Raw genomic sequence first — 22,393 nt, forward strand, 5'->3', positions numbered from 1 at the left:
AAACCGGAACCAGACAGGTAAGACGTTCTCTTTTCTCTTTGGCTACCACAACCTATTTATAGGAATAGGGAATTGATTGTGTTTCCTGACCGCCAACCGAGTAGCTGGTTGCCTGGTAACCGCGCATTGGGCGTCCAACCAGCTAGCTATGCCACATTGGCAAAGTAATATTGTGCATATATCACACATATCAGATGGTTAAAAAAATTGGATTGCCTCTTTAAATTGCTAAAAGACCAAGGGGATCTGGGATCTCCAGTTTTCCGACACGTTGTCAAACAATGTGAAAAAGCAGGAAATGGCAAATGAACAGAGGAAGTTAATTGAGTCAACGTGAACTTGGATGAGGTCGATGCTAGAGGGCAGAAGCTCCTTCACAGGGTGTGCATTCCTAACAGCGGCACTGCTCTGCTTCACAGTTAATGAGGAGAGAATGAACCCAATGGGGATTTTTTTTTTCATTCCGCCAGGCATTGGTTTATCCCATAAGTAAACAAAACAGAGGTCATCTTGTTTTGGAGAGCGGCAATTAAATTCTAATCAGCGCTAATCAGATAAGCTGCTTTGTTGCATCTTGGTGCTTTAAAAAAAAGGAAAGATTTCCTCTGTTTACATTACCCTTAACTTTGTGTGTGGTCATTGCCTTTTTTTTTGTCTTTCATCAAGTGCTTGCGGGATAGAAGTGGGCGGTGTTTTGGAAACTATTTTGAAAGTGTACTTAATGGAACACAGTGCAAATACCTGTGTAGTGCAAATGCATAAGGTTTTTTGTAAACCCTATTGATGAGTTGCTTTACCCCTTCACTTCACAAGACGGGGTTAAAAGGTGATTCTCCTGCTCTGTGGCAATGGATCAACATGTTATTGCCATATCGTTTTATGTCAATGTTTGTTTTCTCACCGTTGCTGTTCTTTCTAGAGTCAGTCTCACTATGTGACACAGCCTGCCCAGGAGTTCAATATGTACAAGCCTTTTAAGATATATTGATGACATTGCGTATTCCTTTCACCCTTTATCATGTGGTCATCGGGTCACATTGATAGCCTTGGCTTTGAGTCACAGAAAGGAACAAAAGATGTATTTGGGTGTGAAATCTGCGATTCCTGTTGTAGCCCATCATGCACCTGGTATACCACACACCGTCACCCCGTAGCAACCTGGTTAACCAGGGACTTTCACGTTGTTCAGATACCCCCATCATTTGGGGATATTTTACAGTTTAACTGAATTAGTTTGAATTGCTTCACAACCGTACATGTGTATCTTTGCTCAGTAACAATGAGAATGGAAAAGCTGGGCACAGTGATGTCACCCCCTGGGGTCAATACAAGAGCTTGACTTGCCACTTGTGTTAGGGACTGGTATCTTCAGCTCCCAATCATGTCTTCCGCCGAAATGTGTATCATATGGATCTGTTTACGCCAGTCACACATGTGACAGTGATGGGATTCTTATTTTTGGGACTAGGTTATAAGTTTTTTAGCCTTTCACTCCACTTCGCATTGTCTGGAATCTACACTGTGTGAACTATGTGTTTTCTCCTACCTTTTTGACACAGCTGAGGCTTTAATAATCTCTTCAGGACAGAGACATTCTGTGTCGCACTCACAATTCCATCTACAGTACAAGGCAGCATAGATGGAACCTTAGCTGCAACTACAATACCTGCAGCCACTTGTTGCAACAGTGGTCATCAGTGACCATTCAGAACAGATTAAAAAGGAAATACTTCTTTGATCTATTCATGTAAATGCTTTGTGATATACTGATAGGGAATGTCACCATGAAAGAATGTGGTCTGACTGTTTCTTCCTGTAAGGCATAGTCTGATGACTCTCTCTGTTTTCAGGTCGCCTAAAAACCCCCAACAGAAGATCATAAAGAGGGTGATTGCCTTGGAAGGAGATCTCATCAGGTATGTGTGGGTGCAAGAGTGTATGTATTTTTGAGTATGTGTGTGCACGTGTGTGTGTGTGTGTGTGTGTGTGTGTGTGTGTGTGTGTAAGAGTGCATGTGTGTGTAAGAGTGTGTGTCTCCACATCCTCATTCTGTCAGGTGTTTGGTCTGGCATGAGTCAAAACCCTGTAAATGCACTGACACAAAGGCTGCCGTAGTAGAGCGACTTTTTTTATTTTTGTTTGCTCAACTAAGCCTCTCACAAACAGCGTTTTTAGTGTTTTTCACTCAGTAGCTTGGGTAGAAAATAAGTGCAGTAAGTAAGTATTCTTAACAGTGCAACAGTTAGCTATAAGGCTGTTATGACAGGTTCAGAGGGTTGTTTACCAGACACCTCTTCTGGAACATTGGTGTTTCTTCCTTCTATCTGTGTCCGTGTCAGTTTCCATATAATTGTGTATGTCTGTGCTTATATGTTTGTGTGGATGTGTGTATAATAGAAGATGGATGTACATGCGAATGAGAGCATATAACGCCTTGCTTTCATTGACTGCAGCAGCGGAAATCAAATGGATCATAGCATTAATTACACTGTTTAACACTGCAATTCATTCAGGAAACTCTTTACAATGTGCAAATTGCAGGCCAGGCCACCTCTTCTGGAGGAAATTAATTATTAAGAAGAATCTGAAAGGTTTACTCGCTGAACTAATAAAATGCCACGGCACCACAAAAGGATGCGTCTTGTTTTTTTGCATGTTGGCCAGACGGCTATAAATCAATGTGATATGTTTAATCTAGCCACACTGAGAGAGGCTCAGCTCTCCCTGAAGATGAATCCTCTCAGCCAATTACAATTGATCTTTCAGAAAACATTGCCATGAGTGAGACAGCTTAGCAAGCTCCGATTTAGAATATTCATGGTCGCATAAAGGATGTTTATGAACAGAGCGCATGAATCAAAACTCCCACGGCGTGGCCGCACCATTCAAAGCCAAGGTTAAACTCCCTCCTCCCTCCGTAGCTGTGATACATATCTCAGATGTGGATTTTAGGAATGCTTGTGCTGTTGGGAATTTATCACCTTTATGCTCAATTAATATTGATCAAGCACTCATTTATTACTGTGTCATGTACAGTTGATTTTAATCCCACTGATTTAAGTCAGTGCTAAAACATGCTAAGTTTATTAATAATGATGAACCTGGGTGGGGTTAAAATGTATCCGTCTCACAGGGATCAATGTCAGCCCTTGGACCCATGCTTTTATGCTGGACTGGGCTGACATTATTTTATGGCCTGCTGTGTCTGATTTAATGAGTACAATTATTCTTCAGAATGAGCTGAATTTAAAATATTGAACTAGTTTCTTTGCTCAAACACTCTGAGTAAATACTGTATCCTCTGATGGCAACGTTTGTTTTTTTTTTTTCCCGCGCAAAATTAGCAAGCGAGCAAAACGTAATTTCAGCACAGACTTGGGATTATTTCCTTTAATTAGCTGCTTTGCAAGGACACACGTACAACTTATGTTCAACTTCCGCTTCACAAACGCTACGGAAGGGTGATTAAACAAAGTCATATCCTTTTGGGCTAGCAATGTTTCCAATTAGCATCTAGTTAAGCTATTTTGGGGTAACGCATACTGTAGAATTTGAATTCATCCCATAGGGAAGCCTTTTCACGAAAGGGGAAGACAGAGAGCTTTCTGCCCCCTTAATTAAAATATGATTTGCGATAAGTCCTCACAATGAAGTCATCTTTTGATGGTCCTTTTTATCAATTAAAAGTAAATCCAGTGGAAGATTACAGCGCTCTGTTACTGTGTTCCATACAAGCGGGTCAACATGAAGGGCGGCAGACACCCATGTGATGTTAAGAGCCTGGAGTGATGAATATGCATGCAGGCTATGCAACATTGGGAATCGCAATTCATGTTGCGGTGTACAGCTTTACCTCACAAGCCCTGTTTATCAGATGTACCACCAGAGATGCCCAGAAGAAATTGTTCGCCTGGCCTTGTAACTTGTCAGGACCGAGGAAGGAGGTTCCTTGGTGTAACTGACGTGCTGATTTCTCCTCCGTTCTTCACACTGGTTCTTCGCCCCCCCATTGAAGCTGCTTTAAACACAGACACCATTTGCTTCTAAAATCTACACCATCAAAAAGGAGAGAGGAATGAAAAACTTACAGCACAATAAAGCTTCATGAGCTTTGTGGCTTCATGAAGTCAGTGTCTTTTTTGAAATCCACTACTCTGTCTTTCATACAGGACCCCCCAGTTTGCTTTATATTGTGGAATGCTGTATGAAAATGAATGGAACTCCAAAAAAAAAAAAAAATTTTTTTTCAACGGTTGCATAAAATTGCATGGTTGCATGAAAACCAATAGGTTTGCTTTGGTTTTAAGTTTTGTATATTAAACGTAAAATAAATGAGCATGTAAATTAGCTACATGCTTAGAACTGTGCTTTTTATCATTTGTTTATCTTACATGGGTATATTGGTGTTTCTGAGATGTAAGTGGTAGGAAATGTTTCATATTCCACTTTGATTTAATGTTGATCATTCTAGTCTTGGCTCAGCTTTAAAAAGAGCACTTTTCAATGATTTTAGCAGGTACCATACAGTAAAATTAAATTTGAATAGGATGGTGCCTCATAAAGTCACTTCTGACATTGGTCACCTTGTCTGATTGATTTATTATCAGGCACTCATTCCGGGGCATAAGCTATCGGCAGTATAAATGACATTCTCTCGATTGAGGCTGCATAAAAGTAGATTGAAATGGAAATTGTCAGGAAGAAATGGATCGGTTTTTAAAGCCGCAGGTCGATGGAGGGGACTGATTCCTGCTATTGTTTGAGATATTATCTTTCATTTTAGAAAACAAAGACAAGGTCTGTGTGCTCTGCTGTATGACATACAAGGCTGCCCTAGATTGACAATTTAGTTAAAATACTATTAACTTTACAGACATCCAATATGATGAGACATCGAAGAGGTTGTAGATGCCTTAAAGCAAACTGTGTTCGGTTTCACTGACTTGATTTGCTTTTTGTTGTTTGTGTAGGTGTGTTCTTGCTTGGTGTATTAACCCTCAAATTGATGAAAAGCTTTTTCAGAAAGTTTGGTATTTGATACATATTTGATACAGGGTTATTATACATGTGCAGTGGCTGCTTTGCCTATTACAAACAAACTCACTGCAGTGGCATGTCTCTTTGATGGAACTGCCATCTGTCTTCATGTCTCTGTCATCTTCCTCTGTGTATTGACTTTGGATGACTTTGGATTTTCACCAGAACCGATACTGATTATGGGCACTGTAAAGACCCACTGGGTACTGTTCCAGGAGCGTGTCCCCTGCATGGAATCCACACTTATTCTTACTTTACTCATATTTAATGCAAGTGTCTTTTTGTCCATAAAAATCAATACAGACCGTGTTTTATTGAAAACAAAGTAAGGTGCGTAAATAATGTTAATACAAGGGTAAGTCTTTGCCTCAGTTGGGCGCAACCCATAGAAATGTAACCGAAGATGGGGTCACAACTGTGATATCGCATGAAACAGCATCGGGGGGCTGTGGCACTTGAATGCATTTTCTAGTCACATTTCGCTATCACGGTGTCAACAACACTGTCATGGAAAAATGCTTTGAATCGTATGTTTCTCTCCCTCTACAAGGAAGTAGGATGTGCTGGAGATATTTTTGTGGACAGAGTTCAGCCAATGGTCATAGCTTGGCCAGATTGGAGATGGATTGTCAAGGGCACTGCACATGCCTGGGGCAGTGGTGAGAGGGCATCTGGCAACTAAAGCCAATTTGGATCTCGTCTACCTCATAGCCAGATGGTCTTAGAGGGGTTTGGGAGGAGCGACAGAAGTCTGCAAACACTTCCCATAGTAACAAGGTATTGAACTTGTTTTAGAACCAAGCAGGGGCACAAAGCAAGCTGTCTAGGGGATATTTGGATATGCAAAAGTGAACAAATTCATTTCATAAAATGGGACGTTTAACAAAGTATGGGACAGAACGCAGTAATACAGCCCCACCTGCACTCAGGGTCTTGCAACATGATTTGTCAGTCTTGCTATGTTAGTCATGTTTTATGAAAGCATATATCCCTGGGGAAGATTATTACATAGAGAGAGTGTCTACCCAATGAATGGGGGTCACATCACCATACAAGCCACAATGGAAGCAGAAGCATTATGTAATGATGGTGAATCATAAATTGTAGCACAAAATGTGCTACAAAAAGAAAACAAGGGCCCCTTGTTGTTTAGAAATCGTGAAGACTAGATCCTTCAGAGTGGAAGGATTGATTTTTGTTATTTCTGAAAGGCCGTGTGGTTTCCACTGCTCCCTTCTGGGGTGCAGTTTCTAGTCGTTGAGTCATCTGAAATGCTGTGTTACAGCCCATGGACAGGTAGGGTGAGTCTCTGCAGTTGAGAGGGTCTACCAGGGTGACTGTGGAGAGGGACGGTCCCTGTCTTTGAGTGTGAAACTGGTGATTAATGAGGACAGGCAAGTCATCACTTTGTGGAGATACTGAGCTTCTTGTGTAATTACAGATACCATGCTATGGGCCTATTCATACTGTTAGACAGTTATTATCTTTTTTATTATGATTATAGCAGATATTGTCCATGCAAAAAATGGGTAATGAACTTACAGTTCTGGAGTGTGAAATTATTTAAAATTCATTATTTTAAAAGCTCTCACATTTGACATTAACATCTGGGAGTTTTACTGTACTAACAGTAAAATAATTAGGTTTTGTCAATTCCTCAAGAAAGCGGTATAACAATATGGTCAAGATTTTGCTCAGCAGTTCATTTCTGAAGCTCCTCACAACAGTTGCAATGTACTGTTAGCGAGATAACTGGAAGGCCTTGTTGTGTACGGTGCTCTGTCTCATTCGGTTTTCTCTGAAGAGAGTTTGATTGTTTTAGCTCGAGCGAGCCACAGATTGAATGTGATAGAATGATGAGGACTTCATAACTATAATGAGCTGCAATTGCCAGCTCGGAGGTTATTTTTTTCTGTAACTTCAGTGCAATGGATTTATCTGTTCCTCACTATTTGGCTGCCTGAAACGGTGCCTAACTTTCAAATACGTCTACCGAATGCCGTCAAATGGGGCGTGCATTTCTCAGGATGGGGAATGCTTTACTCCTTTTTGAGAGTAAAGGCGTTCTCATCTTCTGTGCTTTAAAGCTCAGGCCTCAACATATTAAAAAGCAAACCACCTTTAGCGGAATCTCGGTGTGCTTGATGGAGATGGATGCTAGCATCAATATTTAAATTGCATCCTATTTAAATAAGGACCAAACTAATGATATGACTTTCACGGAAGCTGAATTGGGTTTGTCAGAAACACCATCTAAAACAGCTAACTGCTTTTTTGAGCACAGAAGCGGTGTAAATACACTGAAAGTGAAATCTCACGGGGAAGTACAAAGCGATAAAAATAATGAATTGCTGGTGTGTCTCATTTTCCGTGTCCCATAATTGCTTACTTTACACATAAAATTTGATTGAACCAATCGATCCTACGCTGTAAGTGTGGCTCACACAAGGAGGCTAATCAGTGTGTTTAGTATTCGGCTGAGTCAGCACCACATGACAGTCCTACATTTTAAAACTGCTCCAAACCTTGGATGGAATTACTCAGCTTTCATTAGTTGTCATTACTTCCAGCATCTGACAGAGAGCCATGGTGGCATGTGGGGCCCTTGTGCCAGGTCGTCTCTCATATCCCATTTACTTTGTCATTTTATGGTGAAATTCTGGGGAAGATCAAATTTATTTTGCATCCTGAATGTAACTCCTTTTCCGATGAGTTTCTTAATATCCTCTGCTTCTTGGCAGTGATTTTGACATACTGATGGTTGTCTGCCTGATTAAAAGAAAAGAAAAAAAAAACATAAAAAATGATGGAAATATGAAGCTTTGTTCAACATTGTATTGTACCGATGTACTATTACTCTGGCCCAAATTTATGTCACAGGAATAATATTCACGTTTCTGTTTGTGTCGTTTAAACAGGTTTAAGTAATACCCTGTAATTGTTGGAACTAGTGAGCAATTTGGTTCTCATCAGTGAATTAAACATCCCCAGTAGTCATCTTTTACACTGAGGCATTACTGCTTGCCCTAGCCAAATTCCCAGGCTGGCCCTCGATGTTGCCTTCTAATCACCCTTTATTTTAAATTGGCTAAATATATCTTCATCCCTCCGCCTCCGCTGATGTGTAGCGAGAATTTGTCACAAAATGGCAGCCGCATTCAGGGAGGTGCCTTACATTTTGTGGCAACTGAGGTGAAATTCTTTCTGAGATCTTTGTAAGGGGATGTAGGGAGCTAAGTAATTCTAACTCTGACTATTATTATCATGCAACTTCCTTTCAGGACAATGGGATATAAAAATCGTTATGTGAAGGTGCCTGACGGTCACTTTTGGATCGAGGGAGATCATCACGGCCACAGCCTGGATAGCAATAGCTTTGGCCCGGTAAGTGACTTTTTTGTCTTCTCCCATAAGTCTATTGGAAATGGTATAAATAAGTGAATGCATTCTCCCCTCGTCCTACCTAAGAACAAAATACTCATGTGTTTATGGTCATTGACATTGACTGCATTTGGTTGGGAAATAGAATCTCATCATAATATCATATTAAATATGCAGCACTCGCTGTTATGGGGCAATTACTGTGACAGGCATCAAAAATGCTTGACCTGGCTGGGAGTGGTATAAATCAAGTATCATGAAAGGTCACATTCACCCACAGCCATTAACCTTTTTGAACTGTGCAATATTTCATGTTAAAAAAGGAAGGGGATAACCCCTAATAACATTTCAGGGCCTCCCAATCCTATGCTGTCTCTTTGAGTGTGTATAAAATATTGAGGAAATGAGCCTAAGTAGCTTGAAAATACTTGTGATGGTGAATACAAATATGCGAGCGTATCTCTATTTTCAGCCGTGACACAGAGAAGCACCTCAATCCAGCTTGAGATTTTTTTTGTTTTATTTATGTAGTCATATTTTTACTGATCCCATTTCATTTGTTTAAAATGCCTGTGTTTAAAGTGAACACCTCTCCACATGCTTTTGGATACACAGTGTATGTAACGTGTAGGCTGGGAGGTCCACAGTGAGAAACAAGCATGAGGTCTTGATCATATGGCCTGAGGCCACAGGCAGGAAATGGGCAAGTCAAGATATTTAGCTTGTTTTAAGGTGTGTTTTCATTTCCTCTGGCTTTGTCATTGCCAGTGACATCTTCCAGAAGTTGCACTTTTTTTATAATGGGTTTTTTTTTTTTTTTAAAACACTGGGCTTAAGTGTGGCTTTGTACAGTCACTGTAGTAAAATGTTTTAGGCTGATTTTGTTTTATTAATCATTAATGCATCTTCATGCATTTGTGTCAGATTAGTTTATATGGTGTTTGTTGTTTCCATTTTATGTCATTGGGGTAATTAAGCTCATTTACTGTGTGATAACCGTCTTGACTCTACATGAAGACAGTTATTTTTCAGACAAGAGAATATGAAACTTTATGAAGAATATGGAGAATGTGAAATTTTATGAAACTTAAAATTAGATGAACAGTATCAACTTAATACATAGGCCATTGTGTAGCTGCAATGTGCTGTTGAGCGGTCTGACATCTTGTCAAGATTACTGCCCGCTCATGAGTGGGCTAGACAGGAAAGTACCGCCTACTTCCAGAACCAACCAAATCACAGAATTCACAAAGTAAAAATATTGTTGCATCTCTGAAATGTGTGAAGTTAGCTCAGAGCACCATGTCCTGGACTGGCAGTGTGACGTCACATGAAAAAAAAAAAAAATTGCACAGGCCTGTCAGAGGCTGCAAACATGGAGATAGCTACAATTACAGCAAATAGTATGGTTGAATGGTCTCGTGTGAGAGATATGACTGGGCAAATTGTGCATGACAGAGAAAGCTTTTGTCACAGCTCTGCTCCCGGAAGCAGGAGGGGTTGTTATTTGGTGAAACGCTTGAGCAGGAGAGGGTGCAGTTTGCCAAGGGCTGTGTCCGGGACAAAGCAGGGCTGAACCGACTATGCAGAGCCAGGCGGAACGGCGAACCATTGGTTGGCAAGACCCCCTGGTAGCATAACAGCATGGGACCTGCGTCCAAATCCGGTCGTTGTGCAGTGTGTCGTCGTCGTCCCCCCCCCCCAGGTGAGGCTCAGATGGAGGAGCTTTGGAAGGAAGTTTACAGAATCTTCACTCATCAGCAGCTGCCAGGAGGGACCTGCTGACAGGAAGTCGTTGCACTTTGAGGATGGCGCGCTCCACATGGCCGCTTTGAAGAGATTAGCCAATCAAAGCGCCGCACACTGGGGCGGTTGCATTCTAGTGTAATGAGTCAGTTTAGGTCCCCTCTCAGTCGAGGATTAATAATAAGCATTGCTCTCCTCTCGGTCTTAAAAGTTTCTATTCAGGAAACAATCTGCAATAAATTTCTTCTTCAAAGTAAGACTTTCTATCCTTTAGCACTGTATCAGCCAAGACTCCACGGCCAGTCTGTAATCCCGAGTGTACAGATTCACAGACTGCCGTTCCCAAGTCACACAATAACAAAAGCTCTTAATTACAGACTCAGATTAGACTGTAACACTCAAGTCTCTTGGGCGTTTCAAAACACACAACTTTAATTTTGTACTAAAGGAGCCAGCATCCCAGGAAGCCTTTCAAGAATATTAGATGATTAATCTCATCGTACTTTTAAATATTTTTTTACACTTTATGTCTGAGCTGATATCTCGACAGCATCAGTCTGTCTTGGATGAGTTTGTCATTTATTTGGATAGTGCTGTACATAAACCGCAGTGGATTTTGGAAAGGGTTTAGTTAAATGTGTGGGCAGTTTATTTAACATTTGCATAACAAAATACTGAGAGGGGTGGGCAGACTGCAGAGGACTGTTTTAATTTTGAAATTGGCTGCTCCGCTGAAATGTACTAGTAGAGCCAGCCAAACCTCAAATAATCCAAGGATTGTAAATAATTCATGACCCAAATCATGAAGTGCACAGATCAGAACGTTCAGACGTCTTTGTTGGCTGCAGGATTGAAAGGAGAATGTATCTTTAGCATGGCATATAATTTATGCTTCAGAGCAACTTTATTAAGAAAGGTCATTGTAACAGTTGAGATTAGTGGAACATTCTTGATGTTCTAAGAAGAAAGGGAACACATCATGTTTTTTTTTTCACATGAGTAATCTTCAAAACAACATTTTACATAATGCTATTCAAATTAATACAATAAGGTTCAATATTGTCAGGGGGCAATGTTATGTTTGAATCACTTATGAATGACCCCACAAACTGTTTGGATATCAAGGACACAGCTGCATATATCCCAAATTTTGTATCATATTTGGTGTAGTGGTTTAGAAGCTTATATTATAACTAGTAGATTCTATGTTCAAATTTACCTTTGGACACTACTATACCATCCCATATCAGAGGTAATGTGCCTGACTCAGTTCTGTAAATAAATGGATATTGTAAATGTATGTGAGTTGAGTTGAATAGAGGTACCGTCAAAGCAAGCAAATTATTACTATAATTCATTTCCTTTTTAGATTCTCATATTCCATAACTGACATACCTTTCAACAATGGAAAATATTAGTCTGTCCTTCTTTAAAGCTGTAGATTAAAAGCGGACAAAATGACTCATTGGCATAATACTCAATCAAAAGTGTGCTTGACAAGAAATTGACTGACAGCGATAACCTTCAAGGGCAGCCATCTTCCCGGCTGGCATTCATTTGTCTCCACTTGATGAAACATTAAAAGTCATTCTTTCTTAAGTTTGTAAAACGTCACACAACTTTGCATGCTCGTGTGATAGGAAATGTGGACTTGAGGGGGAAAATTCAGCTTGAGTATAAGGTGTCTCATGGCAAACATTGAAAAAAGGGAAACTGCCCATGAGGATGGAGGAGGAGACCAGGCAGGCGGCGAGGGAGATGAAGCTGATTTAAAATGCGATAAAACATTTCTGTCATGATGAAAATACGTCTGCAGAGCCTGGAATGTGTGAATTAGGTTTCTCTTTATTTGAATAGCTCCTCGGTGGCCTTGACGCAGTAGACTTTTGAGTCGGTCCAACGCTTGTGTTGGCATGGAGATGAGGAAGAGAAATGGGGTGTTTTTTTGTGCCTTATTGTTCCAATTAGTGCATTTCTCGTACGGTGAAGGTACATTCGTAGATAGAATGCTGATGATTTGATCAGATGCAAAATGGGTGGTGAATTACTGGTTTATTTTTAACATTATTTTACTTTAGGTGTACCAGGAGAAGTACCTTGCTCCATTTCAGATTTGAAATGTATTCTGATTTTGTAGTCAAACATAGGTGCAGTCAATATAAATTTGGTACCTGTGGACTTATTATATCACAGTCTTTCTTCAGGTAATGTGACTCACTAAGTGGCCTGATGCTTCCATCTGAAATGTTGAGTCTTACCTCTTTTGGGGATTTACAGTTAAATCTGGATCTCTTTTTTGTTGTTTCATGTATAGCTGGTTGTGCAAGGTTTTTCTTGTTTTGGCAGCTGTGTTGTGCAGTAGCGTGATTGTGTTTGCTCACAGCGAAACAAATTATGGTGAATCAGCCAGTGAATTTCTTCATGGAATATTTCAGACAGAATACATACCACACAACAATTTAGACAGATTTCTTACTGCATACTACCTAGCCAGCATTTAGTGTATAGTACAGATGAATTTTAAAAATTATACAGTACAAAGTTGTATACATTATATTTTATTACAGAGCCATAGTTGTAAAATCCAACATGGGTTTCAGTACTGAGTCTGTAATGGTTCCAATGAGACTGCTTAAAAAATTATGTTAACCTCATAAACCTAGTGAACATCAATGGTACTTCACATCGCATCTCCTCTAGTGCATGAGGTAATGTATCTGTAAACCATTGCAAAAAATGGAAGGAAGAGAAGAGAAAGGAGAAGAGCCTTAATGCAAAGAGGGCCCACTGGTGAGACAGACCCCCAGGAGGCTGCCAAATTAGGCTGCTCTAACTGCTGGAACAAATGCTCTTGCTGTTTCAAAACAAACTGGCATTTCGTTTGTTTGTTAGGTAACAGTAAGATAGCAATGCTGTATTGAATGATTACAAAGTTCTTTAGTCATTTTGCTGGTTGTAGCTTTATCATGTAACTTAACAAACACTTAACCAACATAACCAACCAATATATATATACACTATATGGAAAAAAGTATTTGGATGCCTGACCATTACATTGTAATGACATTGTATTCAAATACATATACTGTAATATTGAGTTGGTCCCCCTTTTGCAGCTATAACAGCTTCCACTCTTCTTGAAAGGCTTTCCACAAGATTTTGGAGTGTTTCTGTGGGAATTTGTGCCCATTCACTCTGTAGAGCATTTATGAGGTCAGGCACTGATGTTGGAGGAGAAGGCCTGGCTCGCAATCTCCGTTCCAGTTCATCCCAAAGGTGCTCGATGGGTTGAGGTCTTCCACACTGAACTCATCAAACCATGTCCTTGCTTTGTGCACTGGGGCACAGTCATGTTGGAATAGAAAAGGGCCTTCCCCAAACTGTTGCCACCCTGAAAAACAGGTGTGGCCAAATACTTTTGTCCATATAGTGTATTTAGAGAGCGAGAGAGAGAAATAAATGCAACAAGTCATAGCGATAAGTGGGAATATGTTAACCTCAAATCAAGTAAAACCAATAATTTTGGGATTACTCAATGATATATGCCATGCAGGTTCCACACTACACTGCATTATTTTGTGTTTGGGACATTGTTCACCTAGTGGACAAGAGGAAAGCATAACTGACGAGGGCTAGGTGTCTAATGCAGTAACATATAGCAGAAGCCAAGGGGCGAGCTGACCAGCCAGCCAGCCGTGGAAGATCGGAGGGGCCCCACAGCAGTGTTAGCGCAGAGGAGGGGCTGAATGTTGACTGGAGTTGATCCATTGGGAGTAGTAGGTGAGAACCATTTTGTTAAACCACGGTGGGCTATTGCAGCACCAGTGGCCAGTGGTTTTTACAGTAGTGTGAAAGCTAACACCCACAGTCTCTGTTGCAAATGTAATGTCCATCAGAGAGGTAAGCCAATCTTGCACACTAGCATCTGAAAGTAGTATTTTGATGATGGAATGTGAACGGCATTAGCATTGTCTGAATTATTCAAATTTCTTTCACCGCTTTAGTGAAGCCTTCAGCAGCCATCCAATTTGCTAATATACTCATTTTGGCTTACAGTATTTATTTGTGCTGTATTTGCTCATTGATAGTGTTGCCCTCAAGAAATAACACACAATTCTGGGTACATAATTACATACAACACCAACATTGTAATCTGTTATAGCTAGATACACATAAACACACATGTGCACACCCTCAAATACATGTTGTTGAGTAAATAAGAACCCATATAACTGTAACCGTATAAGTATAATATCTTGCAAAACTGTTATGTTATTCCTGTTGTTTAATTGTGTTTTACCATGGGTAGTTTCAAGCAGCAGTCTGAGCAAATTAATTTACATGTCAAGTTGGCTTGGGGGTACTCTAGATTTTGTGAATGTTTCTGTGAATGTTCCTCTCACTTTTTCTTTTGGACAACTTGGGAAATTGTGCATTTCCTCAGCCACATATTTAATAATTACTGCAGTTTGTCAGCACTCCAGAAACACAAAACAACATTGTGTATATATGCTGGTATTAAATAATTTAAATGCATTTACGTGAAAGCAAAAGCTTTTTTTGTTTGTTTGTTTTCTTATTCTGTTTGTCATATATGCATTAGCGTACTTTCATGTCCTGTTGAACATCATTACAGAGGTTATTAGAGTTATTCCATTCAAGGTTTGTGTGAAGATTTGTATAATGAGTACTGAGTACCAGTAATAATGATATTTTATTCTACACACAGAGCCATATCAACATTGCATGTTTGCAGCACAATAGTAAAGTCTATGTGCCATTCAGTTATCAATCATGATAGAATTTTAGCAGCTCACTTGGGAAGGGGTGGGATTACAATATGACACGACTGCATTTCACTTAGATTGGAAATGCATTGGTGTTTATTTCATGGTCTACTCTGGCCCAACTCCCCAGGACAATATCTACATGAATATGACATTTCAGTGTATGCATTTTTCAGATTCAAGATTTGTTGCCTAGGGAGAGCGTAGAGTGGGGGGAAAAGGGGTTTAATGCAATTGTTTTTTTAAAAAAGCATAGTTTGTAAAAATATTCTCCCTATTTGGAAATAGCTGTTTTAAGACATTACTGACTAAATATGCTTGGCTATATCTCACTTAGTATAATGACACAGGGTTAGAAAAATGTTGTTTTCCTTTGAACTACGTCCATTTTGTTACCCTTAGATTTATTATTCATGCAAGCACAAGAAAGTTGTTTCTTTTCCCACTGCCATCTGAATTTCAAATCATATGCTGCAACAAATGGTATATTAACATGCTGTAAAGATTCCCTGCAATTAAAATAAAAAAGTACCACACAGCTACCGGCATGACCTCATTGTTTTCTTTAAAGTTCATTTGAAAAAAGGAAAAGAGAAACTTTTTGGTTATTTGTCAAAGTGAATATTGTAAATTTTGGAAATTAGACTACTGAAGTAAGATGAAACTGCTGATTTGGACTATTTTATTGTGACTGATCTGCAGTGCTAAAATTGAGTGAGTGCAAAGGTGAGGTTTGCACTTTCAGCAAGATGCCCTCCATCGAAAAGACTTGTGAGTGTTGTTTCCAGTTTTGATTCAGATGTAAACAATGAAGTCATCAAGAGGCATAAGACACACATTGATAAGCTTTTCTAGTAATTTTTCTACTCTAGCTTTTTCTACTAATGGGCCTGTTAAGTGTTCGAAGACCAGCAGTGTGGCATAGTAGTAAGGAGCTGGGCTTATAACCAAAAGGTTGCTGGTTTGATTCACCGCTAGGGCACTGCTGCTGTACCCTTGGGTAAGGTACTTAACCCAGAGCTGCCACAGTAAATATCCAGGTGTATAAATGGATAACATGTAAAAACTGTAACCTATGTAAGTCGCTCTGGATGAGAGCATCTGCTAAATGACAGTAATATATATATAGTATATATATAATAGTATTACGTTTATATCAGTAAATGTATGCAAGCATTCAAACCTCCAAAAACCAGACTGGAAAAAATAACTCTCCACAGACACTGAAATTTACAGTCCAACATTTGGATAGTTGCCCCTTGGCACCGACCAACTCAAAACATTTTGTTTGAGAATTTTCAGGCTCTTGTTCTGCTTAACTTCCTGGATCTGCTGGTGCAGCATATTTGGCTTGATTTTACATGATGATGAAATTAAGAGTGAGGACAGAACTGAGGATCTCATATTTCAAAGTCTCACTCCTAATCTGTCTCTTTTTCTCTCTCTGTCTGTCTCTCTGTCTCTGTCTCTGTATTTTCAGTTTCTCTTTTAATTTTGGGCAATATTAATGGGTAGATATTATGTATTATATATAGTTCAGTGGCATGGAATTAAAGTATTAAAATGTTTTTTTTAATGCTACTGTTAGACTCAGTGCTCAGGGCTAGCCTGTCTGTTTCCAGGCGTATTACTCTGTTAGAAAGGGAAACATTTTACAATGAATCCCATACCTTCCAGGTCACATTCTATTACTGTTACACATCTATTACCCAAAATTCCCTCAGCGCTCCCTTGGGAAGCAAGTGGAATTGAAAGGAGAGAGTGAGATGTAGTGGCTACAAGAACTACCAGGGAGCATATTGCAAAACAAATAACAGTCATACATTTCAGTACACCCATCAGTGTTTGCAGCTTCTGATTCACAGCAGTCACACAGGCGTGTCTTCCTAGATTGTGCGTGCATGCATGCATGCGTGTTTGACTGTGAGGCAAATGTATTTTCACACATTTCAGTAAAGCCGTCAGTGTTTCTTGGTTACAATTCATATCAGTTTGCAGACATGCTCTGCGTACCTGTATGTGCATATGAGTGCCTGTTTTTCACTAAAGCGCAAAGGCTTATCACGTACACTGTGCTGTGAGAAGTGTATTCGTATGTAGTAAATCACATCAATGTATTGCATGCAGGTATTATTTGATCTAGCCGAGTATCCTGACTGATAGACACTATTAAAATCTTAATAAAACTGTATTAGCATAACTAACTGAAATCTTAAGCAAAAGGCAGTTTAGCTCAATAGAATGTACAATGTATATTCATCTGAGTGACTTAATTTTGTTTTTCCACAGGATCCATACAAGAAGTACAGGAACTAGTAAATATTTTAACAGAGGATTTGCATTCTTACAGGAATCTCAATAAAAAAGAGCATTTTTGTGGGATGCTGTAAAACAAACACTACCGTGTTTTTTTCCTTTTTTTCTCAACCCGAGAGGCCTTGTAAGAAACGTTCCCTGTCTCCATAAAGCCTCCAGTTATGATATTATGAGGTTAGAGTGCAATTGTGGAGGGGAACTTTGAAGCCATATATCCTCGCTTTAGCAGCCCTGAAATGTCATTTGAAGATTTTATTGTCCGTGTCACAAAAGGTTTGGTAGTGCTCTTCAAGCACTTTGTGCACAACGGAATGAAAGCGTCTTGGTTCACTCCTCCAGAGCGACTCCTTTGTGAGTGTGTGCGGGCCAGCCGTCCTGATCTGTGCTTTAAAAAAAGTCTGCCTCTGAGAAGAGACAGTTGGTGAGAGGCTTGACACTTGAGTTTGTTGAATCCCTTAAACGCAAACTATCTAGACTGCTCTTACAGAGTGCATTTCTTGTCCTTTTTACTCCAGTTGCTTTAAAGAGGCAAATAATTATCGCCTCTCACAAACAAGTTGCTGGCTTTTTGGCCTTGGAAAGTAGTTAGAAATTGGTTATGGAATTATGGAGTTATGGAGATATTGAAAATTGCTTTGCTGTAGTTTCAGAACATGATTTACTACAGGCACAATTAGTGGTGCTCAGCAAATGAATTCTTTTTTAGTGATTAATGTATGGTCCGAGCCACTTTTCCTTGCGTCTTCTCACTTCCAAATGGATTTACCCCTTTGTGTAAATGAAGGATGTCAAGGAGATCAAAAAAATCCACAGTAAACTAATGATTTGTTGTATTTGTACTGTCATATATCATAGTTCCTTCATCCATGATCAATTTATCTTTCATGTAAGTAAATCCATTTGGGGAAATTAATTCAGCTCCAGTGCCAGTATAGGAGTACATTTTTTTGCTGTGGTAAAACATAAAATAAAACATCAGCTCTGCCCTATGCCAAATGCCTGATTTAGGTTGTGCTTTGCTTTATTTAGACTGCAGTCTCTGGGTAACATCCCTGACCCCCTCCTGCTATAGCCATGGATGCTGTGATTTGGCTCATTGTTGTGTGTGTTGTAAGGCTCTTGCCAAGGTCATCTGAAACTGGAGCCCTCTCTTGTTCCAGTGCTACTGATGACATAATCTGCTGCATATAATCCCGCTTTATCCCTGGAGGTATTTGTGAATCGCCTCCTAAAAGACTTGAGATTGAACTTCTCTGTGAAATCCATGCACTTCACTGTGACTTAGCTCACATCATGATCCCTGGGTCTACATCATACTTGGCAAGACTGGATTTTTTCCTTCATGAAACTCTTAATATTAATATTGATTATTATTGCCATATTCCAACTATCACTTTATCATACTCCTGTCACTTATCGCCAGGTTATTTTGATTGACAGCAAATTTTACAAAAAAAGCCTATGAAACAAGGTATAAACATTATCAAGTCGGTATTATTATTATTATTATTATTTTCTGGGGTTATGGGAGGGGGCAAGTCAAGTCTGAAGTCATCTAATTTGGACTTCAGTTACACTTGAGTCCAAGTCATGTTATTTTGGTCCATATGCCTTGGTCCCCTTCCATGCCAAATAATTAAATGATTACAACTCCCCTGTGACTAACCTGTGTATGTAAAGGAATGCAAGAATCTCTGTGTCTGAAATGTTCTTTGTCCCTCAAGATTATGTATTGAGGTTTTTAGTTGTCATTCAATCATCAGGAAAAAAAAAAAAAAAACAAAAACAGACTAATGCAAACTTTCACTTCATTCAATGGGCATTTAGTAAAATTAATTATACAAGTAAATGATATGAGGTCACTTTGTGTTCCAATTTAAATTTCAATTATAATTTGGGATTAAATTGGTAGATTTAGTTAGTCCAAAATATTTTAATTAGTCTAGTCACATCCAACATAAAGTTTTAATTATATATTGAATACCCCTGGAAATCCCATTCTCTGTATTGCAATAAAGATGTATAATTATGTTTCCTGATAAACTCACATATAAATGACTCATCTATCCTTAGTTTGCAGCTCGGATCCATCTGTTCCTACTGAAGAAATGCAGCTTTACAACATAACTTTTTCCAATTTATGCTGTTAGGAAATTGTTCACAAACTTTATCTAACAATCAGCCTTTTCTCTTTTCAGCAAATAGACTGAACATTGAAAATAAGGTCAGCTGTTAATTGCAAATTCCACAGAATGATTGTTTTTTTGTGAAGGTTCACTAATGTATTTTATTTTTCACATCCTGCATTAATGGAGTCTGAGTCCCCATCTAAGTACAGCTTGCCAGCCCTTAACTTTCCCTTAACACTTATGGAGAAAGCAACTGGTTGCCAATGGGAAAAGACAGAAGTAACATTTTATTTTTTCCTTATATTTTCCTTAAAAATTCCTTTACTTTTCTTCCTTAATTGTATGTATATTGATTTACAATTATCATATGAACAACAAAAATTGAGTGACAGGTGATACAGAGAGAGATGAAGATAAATAAAGATGTCATTGATGTGTTTGGTGTTATCTCACACTGATTTAGTGTGTAGTGCTATGACAGGCAGTTCTGGGGAAACCTAATTTACATGTAAATTCAGTGCATGGCTCTACGCAGTACAGTATTGTAATGAAAAGTATTGCAATATGATCGAACAGGCCGAACACTTAATCTTTTGTTACAGCAAATAAAATGTATTTTAAGGCCAATTTTTGGTATTCCATCACATAAACATGTCTTTGTTTACAGTAACAGATGCACAATTTATTTGCCAATTCACCAATCAATTTATCCCCGCTGTTCACCATGGGTTGTCTAACCGACAGCTACCCCCCCCCCCCCCCCCACCTCAAACAGTCCAAAACTCTGATTCATTTCTGTCTGAACTGCCATGGCTTTTAAAGGGAACTTTAAATTTGAACTTTAAACTGATTAAAGAAAGGTCTCAGGGAATGAAAGATTAGACTGATTTTTTTTTCTGCCTTGTTAGGCATGTGCGAAGTGTGCCTTTCTTTGATAAATAGAGAGTGACACAGTAGGATATGTAACACTTGCACATCATTTTAGGTGCAAAATGCCCCCAGTGCAAAAGATTTTACTGTATTCATGTCTACCTGCCTGGTGCTCATAAAAGACAAATGGGCAAAACTGATTTTTGTGTCATTAGAAAAATATGACAGTTGCATCTCTCAAGGCAACATCATGCAAAATGGAAAAAGGGAGCTGCTTCTCCTTTTTGGTTTGCAGGCCAAAGTGGCAGTAAATTGGGATGATGGGATGGGTAGGATGTGTGTTGTTTAATGTGCCCATATTGGAGATGTTGCTCCTCATACTGTATCTCGTTGGTAGCGAATGAAACTTTATGGCTCATAAACTACAGTACCACATAGCTCTAATATCCGCATTATACAGGGTGGCTGGAATTAAATCACTTTTCATTGGATACTCTTACAGACATATTGCTTGCCAGCATGGCTGAAGTTAATTGGATAGTTGTCATTCTTATATAAGCGTAAAAATGACTGTGGGACGGGTTAGCTAATGAAACCACGACAGGCCACTGTTCATTGCTAACAGGCAAACCGTGATGTGCACACAGGTGCCCTAACATGTTGTCAAAAGCGTGCTTGTCTTTCAGAGATGAGCTGCTGTGCTGCAGTAAGTGTCTCCATCTCTCAGGGACCCTACAGCCTCTCTGGAGGATTCTGGGAACGTCACTGTTTTTTGAGGCACCTGGGGCATCATCCCACTTCTTTGCAGCAAATTGCCTCAACACAAATTGTATCAAAACCTCCCCCCTTAAAGGTTTATCCTCCCCCTGACGCTTGGACCACGCCGATTTTGCATGTCATCTCCCGTCACGCGTTTTTTCAATAAGCGAGACTCATGCTTCCCCTCTCCCTCTGAAACAAAACGCTCCCGAGCTGGCATGAACTTAAATGTAAACACCGCTGCTCCCGGGCAATTATCTAAGGGATGGAGCAGTGGATGAAGATATCGATCTCTGGGTGTGTCGAAGAATGAACGACACCACATTCTCTCCTGTGTGCGTGGTAGCTATTGATTGCAGGAGACACATATTCAGTATGTGAAAGTGATCCATAAATAATGTCTGAACAAATGCCCAAGAAAACAAGGTGTTTGTCTGAATCAGTTGTATGTTTGTTTTGAGGTTTTTTTTTTTGTTGTTTGAATACATAATCTCATCCGTTTCTGTGCTTAATGATTCAGTCTCCTGGAAACTATTTTTAAGGTGATTACACAAATTTCTTTCCTCAAATGTCCAAAATTTTGACTGGTACTATATCTGCTCCCAACACCCAGTGGCCATCTCCATGAGCAGCGAATGTATAATGTGGCTTGCTTTTTAAAGGCTCACAGTCTCAGTCTTAAGTGGCTGTGTGATTAGGGAGTCTGAGCTGATGTCGCAGGTTTGCCCCGCAGGTCTCTCTGGGACTCATCCACGCGCGGGCGTCCCACATCATCTGGCCCCCTCATCGCTGGCAGAGGATCAGGCCGTACCTCCCAGCCGACCGCGCTCCGCTTCTCAGCCTGGGCGACTCCTCCACAGATGGGCAAGATGAATGACGCCGTACGTCTGAGCGTATCGGCGTGAGTTCAGCGAATGTGAATGAGTATCTGTTTTGTGGGCGGAGTAAGGATGCACGCATCAATGTAGTTTGTTTGAGTTTTGAAAACAGGATGTTCCTCCTGTGTATTGCTCAGTGTCCTGTGCAGTATTGCTGTTTGAATTGTTAACTGATTGAATTGTAAATGCTTTCAAATTGGACAGTGGCACATATGAAAAATGTATGTATTTCTTTAGAATTTTTTAAAAAATAAATGAATAAACCATTTTACAATGAAATGAATCCCTTCTGCTGCTGTTTTGATCTGTAAGATTTTTTGTATTGATATTTGTCCTTGAAAGATCATTACCAGCGCTCACGCTAAAAGCATTTCTACCAACGCTTCAATTTGTCTGTACATACAGTACTTGATTCTTACCCAGTGTCCTTCAAAACCAGACAGCTATATGACATCTGTAGGAGGCAGGGAGTGGGCAGAGGCAGGAGTGG

At 39.6% G+C, this 22,393-nt stretch overlaps 1 protein-coding gene across 1 annotated transcript; it reads left to right on the top strand.

Annotated features, from left to right (window-relative positions):
* Positions 1-1,848: 1,848 nt before the first annotated feature.
* On the top strand, positions 1,849-21,978 carry LOC118770390 (mitochondrial inner membrane protease subunit 2-like). The gene is made up of 3 exons (XM_036518032.1): positions 1,849-1,916; positions 8,319-8,421; positions 21,759-21,978. Exons 2-3 carry the CDS (start codon positions 8,323-8,325, stop codon positions 21,900-21,902), a joined length of 243 nt encoding a protein of 80 aa, XP_036373925.1. The 5' UTR covers positions 1,849-1,916; positions 8,319-8,322; the 3' UTR covers positions 21,903-21,978.
* Positions 21,979-22,393: the final 415 nt, after the last annotated feature.

The sequence above is a fragment of the Megalops cyprinoides genome, chromosome 23 (genome assembly GCF_013368585.1).
Source record: "Megalops cyprinoides isolate fMegCyp1 chromosome 23, fMegCyp1.pri, whole genome shotgun sequence".
In the NCBI taxonomy this organism is placed as follows: domain Eukaryota; kingdom Metazoa; phylum Chordata; class Actinopteri; order Elopiformes; family Megalopidae; genus Megalops; species Megalops cyprinoides.

What these genes read in the sequence shown, in the direction of transcription:
- LOC118770390 (XM_036518032.1), top strand. Translation starts at nt 8,323, where the DNA reads ATGGGATATAAAAATCGTTATGTGAAGGTGCCTGACGGTCACTTTTGG. An exon ending in ATAGCAATAGCTTTGGCCCG is followed by an intron (nt 8,422 to 21,758) that starts GTAAGTGACTTT and finishes TTTGCCCCGCAG; the next exon opens with GTCTCTCTGGGACTCATCCA.